Source organism: Quercus suber, unplaced genomic scaffold (assembly GCF_002906115.3).
Source record: "Quercus suber isolate HL8 unplaced genomic scaffold, Cork oak 2.0 scaffold_109, whole genome shotgun sequence".
In the NCBI taxonomy this organism is placed as follows: Eukaryota; Viridiplantae; Streptophyta; class Magnoliopsida; order Fagales; family Fagaceae; genus Quercus; species Quercus suber.
In genome coordinates this window covers 664,487-679,075 of record NW_027069574.1, presented here as the reverse complement: position 1 = coordinate 679,075, position 14,589 = coordinate 664,487, and the positions used below count along the sequence as shown (strand labels likewise).

At 33.9% G+C, this 14,589-nt stretch overlaps 1 protein-coding gene across 1 annotated transcript; it reads left to right on the top strand.

The window, feature by feature from the left end:
• LOC112010062 (phenylacetaldehyde oxime monooxygenase CYP71AN24) lies at positions 1–1,462 on the top strand (the record flags this gene model as incomplete). The annotated part of the gene is given in 2 exon segments (XM_024042402.2): positions 1–612; positions 848–1,462. Coding segments are annotated over 2 exon segments (1,227 nt in total), but the record flags the coding sequence as incomplete, so codon positions are not given.
• Between the last annotated feature and the right edge of the window lie 13,127 nt (positions 1,463–14,589).

Below are 14,589 nucleotides of genomic sequence, written 5' to 3'. Positions count from 1 at the left end.
CTTTTCTCAAACAGGCCAAAAACCACGGCTACCAATTCCTTACTCTATGGATGCACAGACCTAGCATTCTCATCCTATGGTGAATATTGGAGGCAAGTGAGGAAAATTTGTGTCCTAGAACTTTTGAGCCTCAAAAGAGTGCAATCTTTTCAATATACAAGGGAAGAAGAAGTTTCTATATTGATCAATAAGGTACATGACTTGTGCCTCAAAGGGGTTTCTATTAATCTAAGTGAGTTATTGATTGAAAACTCAAACAACATCGTTACAAGATGTGTGTTTGGTAAAAAGTTTGGAGAAGTGGATGGTAAGGGAAAGTCTTCAGAACTACCAAGAAAGGTAATGGTGCTACTAGCAGCTTTTTCTTGGGAGGATTATTTTCCCTTTTTGGGTTGGTTTGATATTCTAATGGGATTTAAACCAAGTCTAAAATCCACTTGTGGAGAACTAGATGCTTTTCTTGATCAAGTGGTTGAAGAACACAAGACAATGAAACGTAATGATGGTGAACATCCCAATAAGAAAGATTTTGCAGATATTCTCCTCCAACTTCAAAAGAACAGCATGCTTGACTTTGAGCTTAGCCATGACAACCTCAAAGCAATCCTACTAGTATCTCTCTCTCTCTCTCTCAGAGACTCTGTTCTTATAATTTTATGTTTTTGAAACTGATAATATATAAAGTGCTACCTACTATGTCATTTAAAATTTTAAATAATGTAGCACAAGATATATCTTCAGATTTGTAATATTTGATCTAACCATAAAATAGATTCATTTTAAATGGAGGTAATCGAGCTACTACCATTGGAAACATACCTAAAATTTTATTTTATCATAATTTCAGGATATGTTTGTTGGAGGAAGTGATTCAACTTCAACAGCTTTGGAATGGGTAATGGCAGAGCTCATAAGAAATCCAAGTATTATGAAAAGAGCACAAGAAGAGGTAAGAAGAGTGGTGGGAAATAAGTCAAAGATAGACATCAATGATATCAATCAAATGGATTACTTGAAATGTATCCTCAAAGAAAGTCTAAGACTGCACCCACCAGTTCCGCTTTCTGTACCTCGAGAAACATTAGAAACTTTAAAATTTGGAGGTTATGATATTCCACAGAAAACAAGAGTATTTGTAAATGTATGGGCAATCCAAAGGGACCCTAAACTATGGGATAGGCCAGAAGAATTCATCCCAGAGAGATTCACAGACAACCCAGTTGATTTCATAGGTCAAAACTTCGAATTCATCCCATTTGGAAGTGGGAGAAGGCGGTGCCCAGGATTGACATTTGGCATTGCTGTAGTGGAATACGTGCTTGCCAACCTCTTATGTTGGTTTGATTGGAGGTTGCCTACCAATAATGCACAAGGAAAAGACTTGGACATGACTGAAGTCAATGCTATCACAGCATTTCGGAAAAATCCTCTCTATCTGGTACCAATATTGTACTCTTCTTGATCTATCCTCCTTTAATAGGTCATCCTTGTGCATATTCAATCTCTGCTTAATCTTTCCTCGTTATCTTGTTGTGTTTTAGAATCTATTGTAGTCTCTTACTTATCAAAATAAATGTAAAAGGACTTCAACAGTAATAAAAATAGTTGTGACACGATTGTAGCTATGTATATGTCTCTCTCTCTCTCTCTCTCTCTCTCTCTCTCTCTCTATATATATATATATATATCTGTGTGTGTGTGTGTTGTCTGTAAAAAAAAATTAAAAATTTAAAAAAAAAATTCTTATATAATGTATTGCAAAATGAAGAATGAAATATAATGTGCGTTGTAAAAGTGGTTGTGTAAAATAGATAAAAATACCTTTTTTATGAGCTAAAATACATTTTATTCACATAACTGGATGAAAATATTCCTAAATCATTTTCTTGTATTTACTTTAACCAAGTGTTTGTTCTTGATCTATTATGGAAAGAGTTAGGCTTATAAATAGCACACCTGTAAAAACTCTTATCAACAATCAGGAGAAAGATTTTTCCTTAACTTCCTTCCATAGCCATCGCCTCTCTCTTACATCCATCAATATATATATATATGTCACACCCCGAACCCAACCATAAAGATAGGCACGTGACAACAGCCGCATGCTTATAAAGTAATCACCCTACAAGTATGCAAGGCCTTCTTAGCACTAAAAATTTTCCCTAAAAAATTTCATCAAATAAATTCAAAATACCTCAAAATTTTCTTTATGAATAGATCTCCAATAATTTAAAAGGAACAAAATCCAAACCTCATGTACATAATGCAAATTGGCCAAAAGATATAAGACTATTACAAGTCAATCTAATTCCAAAATCACTAAGCTTCTTTCCCTACTCACAACACACCATCAAAATTCCCAAAACTTGCTATTCTTCACAATCTAAAACTGGAGGGGAAAAAATGGGGTGAGTTGACAACTCAATAAGTAACCAAAATCCTATTAAGTTCTATCAAGCAATAGATCTGTAAAGTATACAATGTAATATGTGTTTTCCAAAGTTATAATATACTATGTGTTTTCAAAATAACTAAACAAGTTTCATAGTCTTAAAATAATAAGGTGCACATAGATCACATACTTTAATCTTACAAATATATCATAGATGGTTTAGAAAATAGTCATTTTTCCATATATCAAAAGTTATAACTTACAATAGGTTCCAAAAACATATAAGCAGTTTTAGTGACTCAAAATAGTTCAAATACTTAAACATTTCCAAAATCACATATGTAGTTTTATGGACTCAAAATAGTTCAAATATTCAAACGCAATTCATATTATTAACAATCTTATGACTATGGTCACGCTATATCCCCGTGACTGGGTATCAGAGTACCAATGAATAACCCCCATTGGCTGGGTATCAAAGTCAATTCATAGCCAGATTGTCCATAATCATACATATGAAATCATAGTTTCTAACAAAAATATATCTTATTCAAGCATGTATATAAAAATCATATGCTCAATATTAAAATATATTTGTAATAATCATTTACTTGAAATCAATAATATAATAGAAATAAAAATTCTAACAATTATAAACAATTTTTAGTAGTTAAAAATACATTAATATAAGCAAAATAAAACCCAATTAGGATAAAGTTACTTACCTCCAAAAGCCATACCAAAATGAACTTCTCCCTAACAATTCTTCTAAAATCCTTAAATATCACCAAAAACAATTTTGCGGGTACCATTTACTCAATAATCAAATAATTTAAGAAAAACTTGTAACGATACCCGACCAAAAGAGAAACTGTTAAAAAATCCATCTTATATATTTTAGAACTATCATTAATTTATCTATATAAATTTTGTCTCCTCACTAAGCCTAACAATAATCTCCTGTTTCTTACACCAAACTCACATAGTCATAATATTTTTGTTTCTTTACTTTCTGTCACAAATAGTTCCCTAGGAATAAAACCGATAGAACACACTATACTTATGGCCATATAGGGTCTATATGTGTGTTTTTCTTTTCTTTTGTTTTTTCTGCCGCCATTAGTTCTCCTAAGATGAGGACAAACTAAGTACTATATCATACAAAAATCAAAGCACCAAGACATTTACAAATACACCACACCATTCTTTTTCTTTTTCTTTTTCTTTTTCTTTTTTTTTTCAAAAGCATGTGAGTCTATGTCAGACCTCAAAGCATGCCTAGACTACTAGGCTTCTGTACATCATCAAGTCTAGTACTTAGGTCACTATTCTTTAAAGAAAAATTGTGCAGAAACTTCACACCTCCCAAAACAAATCTTAACACAACATAAAAATCTGCAGTTTCTATTGCAATTAATGCAATAGAAGTCTTAGAAAAGATCAGATTTTCGAGATAGGAATAGCTTCTTAGTGTCCAAAATAGCAAAGATATAAATCTAAATACTTCTTCTTCGTTTACAGCATAAAACTCACTAGATATTTAGATTGTTTTACTACTAGTCAAAAATATCCACATAAAAATATTATAATTTCATATAAAATTTAGATTTGACAAAATATGAGATTTTTTAGGCTATTACCTCAAGTGTGTCATCAATCTTTCTCTAGTTGAACAAACTCAAAAGTCCTCCTTCAAAAATATCTATTATATACTAACTTAATTAGCTTATATATAACTAGGGTTTCAACCTAGTTTTCTAAAGTCTCCCTTAGTAATGTTAATTATAAAATTGACCCCACAAAAGATTTAATTAAATACCCTTCCTTTTAATCATTTTTTTTTTCGGGTATTACAATCTCCCCCACTTATAAGAATTCAGTCCTTCAAATTCATCACAAGCTGAATGAATTATCACACTTCCATTGCACTACTCTAAAGCCACAATTGTATCAATCTATACAAATTTATCACTCATCACCATCGTTCAAAACTATTTCACAACATATGCGTAGACGGAAAATAAAGAACACAAAGATATGATAACCCAGGAAAACCAAACCGGTAAAAAAATTGAGGATAATTTAACCTAGCTATCCTCAAGATAAAACGAATCCACTATGAAAGAATTGAAGTTTACACAATAGCGACTTAGATCACTAACATCTTATTGCTACCTCAAGTAGGAAACTTACTACCATGACCACGTGACAGCTTCGAGTCCACGGACTACTTCTTCCTTGGATTCCCAGCAAGTACAAGCACTCCCGCTTGTGTATCTTTAAGATCTTGAATCAACAACTAAAACGATCACCAAGTTCTTGACATAGTCTTGATTCTTGATAACCCTAAGTATGTGTGAAGACAAGCACCTCTAGATCTCACAAAAGATTCACACACACAGCATAAAGAGCATCCTAAAAACGTGGCTAGGGTTTTCCCTTTTATACTTAAGACAAAACATAAAACCCTACACGTCAAACAGGCTTGGGTTGAGTTGAAAAATTCTACAGAAAAACAATCTGCACGAACTTCGATTGATTGAGCGAGGCAGATTTATGCAGTAAATCCTGCAGAACACGTAATTCCTATTTTACATATAAATACACTTTGAGCAAGTCTAAACAAGACTAAAACGTTTTGATCATAGTTTGCCAACATTACAAAATTAAGTTCTAATACATTAGTTCCTAAAGATAGCCGGGATAATATACACACCAATTTTATTTTATTTAAAGTTATTATAACCCAATAATATACACACTAATTTTAGCATTTAAATAGAGGCTACACCTTATGTTCTTTTTGTGCATGTGATATACTTTCTCGAGCACGAAATCTTATGATATGCACTAAGGTGTTCATGATTGGCTAGTAAACAGTGGTGAGATAGTTATTTATGCCTTTCTCAATAAGTTCAAGTCCGTCAATCAAAGGCATGTGACTTCAAGATCAAGATCATGTGATCAAAAACTATAAACATTTTCCCATACAACATGCACTACAAAGTTTCAACTAGTAAAGTGCAATAAGTAAGCTCATCCAAGCTAAACAAGGTACATAGACATGTAATGTAAAAATAAATTGGTCAACATTGATTTCAAATCCAAGACAAAACAAAAAAAAACAAAATAAAAAAAGTGTTAGGTTCTAAGGTCTTAGGATTTTATGTATTTAGAACTCTAATTTGTAATGTTGGCAAACCATGATCAAAACATTGTATTAAGTCTTATTTAGTCTTGCTCAAAGTTGGTTTAATATTGTACAGTTGGAATCGAGTGGCTGCAGAAGTACTTGGGACTCTCGGCCTGGCTCGATCGATCGAAGAATAGACTCGATCGATCGAAAATCGCACAGGTTGAATTTTCTGCAGAATTTCCAACTCAGCCCTACTTCATTAAACGTTTAGGGTTTTATGTTTTTACCCTAGGTATATAAATAAAACCCTAGCCACGTTTTTGAAGGTTGTCCATATTGTATTGTTGCTCATACATTGCTGTTTTGTGTGAATCTCGTGTGAGATCTTTGAGGAGCTTTCCTTTACACAAAACTTAGGGTTTTCATGGTGGAGATGATTTCAACATCTTGAAGATCATTACTGTTGCTATTTGTGAAACTTAAAAGAAAAGCAAGCGGGGAGCTTGTAGCTGATTGAAGAATTCAAGAAAGAAGTAGTCCGTGGATTCGGAGCCTGCGCGTGGTCGTGTCAGGAAGTTCTACTGGTGGGTAGCATTAGGAAGTCGAGCGGGGAGCTTGTAGTCCTTTTGTACGAACTTCAATTCTTTCATAGTGAATTCAGGTTAGCCTTGAGGATCGGTGGGTCAAATCCTCCCCAGGTTTTTACCGTGTGGTTTCCTGGGTGATCATATCTTGTGTTATTTATTTTCCGCTGCTTTATATTCTTGATATAATTGTTTGGATTGTTTTAACCTAGAATTGCTTAATTTGACTAAGTAACAACTTGGCTAATTAATCTAGGCTACGCAATCTGTGTGTTTAAGGGTCTAAATTCCGTTCAAAAAGGCAAAACACATTTTGCTTCCTTTTTCCTTTTTTTTTTTTTTTTTTTGCAAAGAAATAACTAAAACAAATCTAGAATGAAATGCATGAATGTTATGCAATGTAAATCCTAGAAAAAAAAAAAAAACAAACAAACAAAAAAAAAATAGCAAGAAGAATGGTCACAAAGAGTAGAGCAATGAAGTATAAGGACCAGTTAGAAAGACTCAATTAGATTGAGCCTTTTGCATCCAAAAATTTTTAGATGCAACTTTAGCATTAGAGTTATTCTTCAAATTAGAATTCTGAGCAACTCTAGGATTGGAATAAAAGTTTAAAACCTTTACTAACTCACCAATAAATACCATAGGATCTTGTGCTTAAGGCACAAGTACTTTTGGCTTATTTGCTCACTCAGCAGCTTGCAACTTGAAACAGTTTAGACAAATGTGCCTAGACTTTCCCCAAAAATGACAAACCCATGCAAGCTTATCATGCAACTTGCCCTTAGGAGGGTTAGAAGTCTTAGGTTTAGATTATTAAAGATCAACCCTAATTTTCCTAGGAGGTGTAACTTTAGCATGTTTGACATCCTCATCACTACCAGACTCATTGTCAGAAACTTCATCATCACTAAGGGTTATAGCCATAGCCTTACCCTTAGACCTCAAGAATGTTAGACATTCAGATTTCACATGACCATACCCTTGACATTCAAAACATTGTTCACCCATAGAATTATTGGAAGGTTAACCTACTTTCTCTTTAGGTTTTTCAGTGTTGTTCACCTTAAATTCAAAATACCTCAAAATTTTCTTTATGAATAGATCTCCAATAATTTAAAATGAACAAAATCCAAACCCCATGTACATAATGCAAAATGGCCAAAAGATATAAGACTATTACAAGGCATCTAATTCCAAAATCACTAAGCTTCTTTCCTTGCTCACAACACAACATCAAAACTCCTGAAACTTGCTATTCTTCACAATCTGAAACTAGAGGGGAAAAAAGCGGGTGAGTTGACAACTCAATAAGTAACCAAAGTTCTAATAAGTTCTATCAAGTAATAGATCTGTAAAGTATAAGATGTAATATGTGTTTTCAAAATAACTAAAGAAGTTTTGTAGTCTTAAAAAAATAAGTTGCACATAGATCACATACTTTAGTATTACAAATATATCATAGGTGATTTAGAAAATAGTCAGTTTTCCATATATCAAAAGTTATAACTTACAATAGGTTCAAAAAACACATACGCAGTTTTGGTGACTCAAAATAGTTCAAATACTCAAACATTTCCAAAATCACATATATAGTTTTAAGGACTCAAAATAGTTCAAATATTCAAACGTAATTCATATTCTTAACAATCTTATGACTATGGTCACGCTATATCCTCGTGACTGGGTATCAGAATACTAGTAAATAACCCTCATTGGCTAGGTATCAAAGTACCAATGAATAACCTCCATTTGTTATGTATCAAAATCAATTCATAATCAGATTGTCCATAATCATAAATATAAAATCATAGTTTCTAACAAAAATATATCTTATTCAAGCATGTATATAAAAATCACCACTGTTTCTTACACCAAACTCACATAGTCATAATATTTTTGTTACTTTACTTTCTATCACAAATAGTTCCCTAGGAATAAAACCTATAGAACACACTATACTTATAGCCATATAGGGTCTATACGTGTGTTTTTCTTTTCTTTTTTCTGCCGCCATTAGTTCTCCTGAGATGAGGACAAACTCAGTACAATATCATACAAAAATCAAAGCACCAGGACATTTACGAATACACCAAACCATTCTTTTTTTTTTCTTTTTTCTTTTTTTGAAAGCATGTGAGTCTATGTTAGACCTCAAGGCATGCCTAGACTACTAGGCTTCTGTATATCATCAAGTCTAATGCTTAGGTCACTATTCTTTAAAGAAAAATTGTGTAGAAACTTCACATCTACTAGAACAAATCTTAACACAAATACAAATTTGCTGTTTCTATCATAGTTAAAGCAATAAAAGTCTTAGAAAAGATCAGATTTTAGAGCTAGAAACAACTGCTTAGCATCCAAAATAGCAAAGATGTAAGTCTAAATCCTTCTTCTTCGTTTATAGCATAAAACTCACTGAATATATAGATAGTTTTACTACTGGTCAAAAATACTCATATAAAAATATTATAATTTCATATAAAATTTAGATTTGACAAAATATGAGATTTCTTAGGCGATTACCTCAAGTGTGTCGCCAATCTTTCTCTACTTGAACAAACTCAGAAGTCCTCCTTCAAAAATATTTATCGTTATTTTCTAACTTAGTTTGCTTACATATAGCTAGTGTTTCAACCTAGTTGTTAGGTTCTAAGGAATTAGGAACTAATGTATTAGAACTTCATTTTGTAATGTTGGCAAACCATGATCAAAACGTTTTAGTCTTGTTTAGACTTGCTCAAAGTATATGTTTTTTTTATGTCAAGTTGGAATCGAGTTGCTGCAGGATTTACTATGTAAATCTGCCTAGCTCGATTGATCGAGAATTAGACTCGACCGATCCAAAGTTGTGCAAATTGATTTTTCTGCAGAATTTCCAACTCAACCCAAGCCCGTTTGACGTGTAGAGTTTTACCTTTTGTCTTTAGTATAAAAGGGAAAACCCTAGCCACATTTTGAGGTTGCTCTTTATGCTATATGTGTGAATCTTCTGTGAGATCTAGAGGTGTTTGCCTTCACACATACTTAAGATTTCCAAGATTCAAGATTATGTCAAGAACTTGATGATCATTCAGTTGTAGATTCAAGAGCTTAAAGATACACAAGTGGGAGTGCTTGTACTTGCTAGGAATCCAAGAAAGAAGTAGTCTGTGGACTCGGAGCTGTCACGTGGTCGTGGTAGTAAGTTTCCTACTCGAGGTAACAATAGGATGTTAGTGGTCTAAGTCGCTATTATGTAAACTTCAATTCTTTCATAATGGATTCAATTTACCTTGAGGATAGTTAGGTTAAATCCTCCCTGGGTCTTTTACCAGTTTGGTTTTCCTAGATCATCATATCTTTGTGTTCTTCATTTTTCGCACTTTACATTGATATGATTTATCTGTGTTAACTTAGAACTACATAATTTGATTAAGTAATCACTTGGCTAATTAACTAGGTTAATCTAGTTGTGTTTTAAGGAGTCTAAAAACAAACAAGTGGTATCAGAGCGGGTAGCACTCTTGTTGTAGATCCTTTGATCTAAAAGCTAATCCTTGACCCCAGTTGTTATGGAACAAGGACACTCTCTTGTTATTTCACATCACTTTGATGGGAATAATTATACTTATTAGAAAGTAAGGATGAAAGCATTCATGAAATCTATTGATAAGAGAGTCTGGAACTCCGTTGAATACGAATGGGAGAAGCCCACTACTCCTGTGAGTGAGTGGCAAACTTCTCAGAAAGAAGCAGCTGCTTTCAATTGTAAAGCTATGAATGCTATCTTTGATAGAAATTTAGACCCCTTAACCCAACTAGATTAACTTAGTTAATTAGCCAAGTGAATAACTTAGTCAAATTATGCAGTTCTAGGTTATCACAAACATACAATCATATCAAGAATGTAAAGCAGCGGAAAATAAAAGACACAATGATCTGATCACCCAAGAAACCACACGTTAAAAACCTGGGAAGGATTTGACCTAGCTATTCTCAAGGTAAACCTGAATCCACTATGCGAAAGAATCGAAATTCATACAAAAGAACTTACAAACTCCTCGCTTGACTTCCTAATGCTACCCACCAGTAGAACTTACTGGCACGACCACGTGCAAGGTCCGAATCCACGGACTCCTTCTTTCTTGGATTCTCCAATCAAGATACAAGCACCCCCGCTTATTTTTCTTTAAGCTCCAATAGCAGCAACCTTGTTGATCATCAAGATGTAAATAATATCTCTACCTTGAAAACCCTAAGTTTATGTGAAGGAAAGCTCCTCAATGATCTCACAAGAGATTCACACAAACCGCAAAATATGAGCAACAAAGACTTAGAAAGGTTTGGGTACAAAACCCTAGATACAAAAGAGGCACACTCTTCTCTCTCTCTCTCTCTCTCAAAAGCCCTAAAAAACGTTCTAGGGTTTCCCTTATATATAGGAGAGTTTTACTTGAACCCCAAGACGTTTAAATAGAGTTTGGGCTAAGTTGAAATTCTGCAGAAAAATGTTCTGGTCGACTTTCGATCAATCGAGTCTAATTTTCGATCGATCGAGCCAGACCGAAAGTAACTAATACTTCTGCAACCACTCGATTCCAACTTTACATAAAAAAACGCAACTTTGAGCAAGCCTAAACAAGACTAAACAACCTGTTTTGATCATGGTTTGCCAACAATACACATTAGAGTTCTAAATATATAAAATCCTAAATCTTTAGAATCGAACAATCTTTAATGCTGTTTCTATAGAGGAATTTAAGAAAATCTCTAATGTTGAGGTTGCTCACACTGCTTAGAATATCCTCCAAATTATGCACAAAGGCACAAAGGCAATTAAAATTAATAAGCTGCAGCAATTAATAACTAAATTTGAAAGCATTAGGATGTCTGATGATGAATCTTTTGATGAAATCTATACTAAGAGTAATGATATTGTTAATTCTGCTTATAATCTGAGTGAAATCTATGATCAACTTAAAATTGTTAGGAAGATTCTTAGATCTTTGACTGAAGATTTTAGACCCAAAGTGATTGCCATCACCGAAAGTAAGGATGTAGACTCCATCCTTGTTGATGAACTTGTAGGATCTCTTCAATTCTATGAGTTGGACCTACCTAAGACTAGCAAATCCAAATCAATGGCTCTTAAGTTTGTTGATGATGTTAATGTAAGTGGATTTGATAATAAGCTCTCTGCTACAGAGATTGCTTACCTTGCCAAGAACTTTAGAAATTTTCTTAGGAACAATAACAAAAGGGCAAGAGGTAAGAACACTGTTGAACCTAGAAATTTTAGGAGAAATGATCCCACTAAGGTTAATAATACTGAAAAACCTAAAGAAAAAATAGGTCTACCTTCAAATAATTCTATGGGTCAACAATGTTTTGGGTGTTAAGGGTAAGGCTATGACTGTAACCCTTAGTGATAATGAAGTTTCTGACAATGAGTCTAGTAGTGATGAGGATGGAAACTTCACTGCTTTCACTGCTACTGTTGTAGTTGATGAAAGTATTGTTGTTAAGGAGAACTCTTCTGATGGGGAACTCTTTGAGGATGCAGATTTACAAGAAGCCTACAATAAACTTTGCAAAGTTGCTGCAAAGGATGCTATGAGTGTTGATTTAGACTTAAGGAAAATTGCATCTCTTGAACTTGAAAAGAAAATTTTACTTTTGAAACTATTTGATGTTAATGAATTGTTGAATAATGTGAAGACTAAGAACATGCTTTTGCTTGATAAAATTAAGAATTCGAAATTTGAATTATCTATTGCTAGAGAAAAATCTAATAGGTTTGCAAGCTCCAAACTTGATCACATGCTGAGTGTTCAAAAGTCTCCCTTTGACAAAATTGGCTTAGGTTTTGTAGAAAGCATCTCTATGCCTAAACCCCATTCCACAATTTTTGTTCCTCCTACTGAACCCCCTGTGAGTGAGGTTGTCAAACCCTTTATTAGTGAGGCTGCTAAATCTGTAGAAGTTACACCTCCTAGGAAAATTAGGGTTGATCTTCAAGAGTCTAAACCCAAGGCTCCTAATCATCATAAGGGCAAGTTGCAAGTTAAGCTTGCATGGGTTTGTCATTTTTGTGAAAATTTTGGTCACATTCGTCCAAACTGTTTCAAGTTGTAAGCTGCTAAGCGAGCAAATAAGCCAAAAGTTCAAGCACAAGATCCTATGGTACTTATTGGTGAATTGGTAAAGGCTTTAAACTTTTATTCCAATCTTGGAGTTGCTCAGAATTCTAATGTGAAGAATAACGCTAATGCTCAAGGTGCATCTAAAAAGTTTTGGATACAAAAGGCTCGATCTAATTGAGTCTTTGTGACCATTGTTCTTTGTTGTTTTGTTTTCTTTGTTTTTCTAGGATTTGCATTGCATAACATTCATGCATTTCATTCTAGGATTTTTTTTTTTATATAAAAAAAAAAAAAAAAAAAAAATATGGATAGTCTCCCCCAATACCTTAAAAAAAAAAAAAAAGAGGAAGAGAATTATAAGTACTATGTATATAACTTGTGAGAAGAAACAAATATAAACAAAGAATACCTGGATGAGGAACTGCAGAAAGGCCCTTGAGCTCGTCAGTCGTAATGACGTTATGGGCTTTCCCCAAAGTCGTCACGACGTCATCCCAAACACTTGCGTCGACCTTACTCTTACCTTTATCACCATTGCAAGTCCTCTTCGTACGTGGAGTAATCATTTCAAGAGAAACAGCGAGAGAAGTAGCCTTGGTTTTAGGAAGAGCCAGTACTGACAAAGATGTTTCAACGACCTCCTTGCCACTTGCCCTCGGCCTCCTCTGGCTGATACTGGATAAAGGCTTGCTCTTTTTGGCTTTCATCCGTGCATACATCTCTTGGTAAAATTTAGTTGTCATCTATGAAATAACATCAAAAATAAGGGTTAGCACGAGACAAACGAAAAGACAACACACAAGCATAAAAGAGATACTTTTTTCTTCTTTTTGGATGGCCTGTAGGACAAAAGGGGAAGGCTCAAGACCCAAAAAATGGCAAAATAAGGTTTGAGGATCAATAAGATCGTTAAAATTCTCTATGGTCCTCGTGTAGTTCGAAGCTACCCTAACACGCTCCTTATGCCTGCTCTTCAACTTTGGACGAGTCTTGCCTGAAAAGGAAAATGAACATACAAAAAATTATTATAACCAATTTTGGACGATTGTGGACGCAAGGGGGTCTGTTTTAGGAGTCACTACTTAGTTTTTGCAATAGCCTTAGAACCATATATATAGCGTCATTTTGAGGAAGGGCCTTTTGATTTTATCCCAGTGATATGGGTTCAGAGTTAAGGTACGATCTTGGGAAGGTGTTAAGCACCTAAAACCACCCAACCCTAAGGTTAGCTTCCCATCATTGTGTCTTATGTCTTAATCCTATTAAAGGTATACACAACACTTGTATCTAACTCACACAAACACTAACATACATCTAGTAATGAACATGGCATCAAAAATCTCTAACCATACATCTATCATGCTCACAAACAAAGCCTACCATACATCTAATCATGCATCATCTAGCATTCATCACATCACAAACCCTAATCATACATCTAAGCATGCTTCATCACAAATCATATTACATCCTAGCATACCCTAACATATATCTCATCATATCATCCTAGCATTCATCTAGCATGGTATCATATCATATTCGAGGTAGCAACATATAACATCAAACCAAGGTAGAAACACAAACATAAGAAAAGATACAAGCAAACATGTGATTAAGTACAACTCATCCAAACAAGCATATTCATTTCTATCATCAAAGTAAGATCAAACCAAAAATGCATGAACATTACAAATGCATGACTTACCTTTACTTACCTTGCAGCAACTCAACACCTATGGCATTATGCATGAGCATGTGAATGCATGTTCATAGCATTGAAACAATAAAACCCTAATTCTAACATGTGAGACAAACCAAACAATTAAACATGTGAAACATAGACTTTGAAAGCATGAAAATACAGAAAAGATGCTATATAGAAACATACAAGTGAAAGCAAAAACAAAACAAATAAAATAAAATTAGGGTTTTTGGGCAACTTCATACGCACGCATGAACTTCCCTACATGCGCATAATTAAGCTTGCCTGCATAGGCAAGATTATGCATACACAAGTTCTTGCCCAGAAAACCCTAAAAACACCACAATAGAGCAGAACATTTAAACACACATTCTAGCAAACTAACATGCTTTTAAAACATACAAAATCGTAAACCTAAGCTAGATAAACATGTTATAGCATTTTATAACAAGAAAACAAGATAAAAAACAAGATTAAAGAGCAGAAAATAAAAGAAAAGAAAAAGAAATGTTTTAAACTAATATCTTAAAGAAAAGCTCTTTAAGCTTGATTTTTGACCGTTTCCCTCAGTCAAATCTATTCACAAACCAACAAGAAAGTGATTAGTAATATTAAACTCAAAGATCAAGGCCAGAAAAGGCCATAATCAA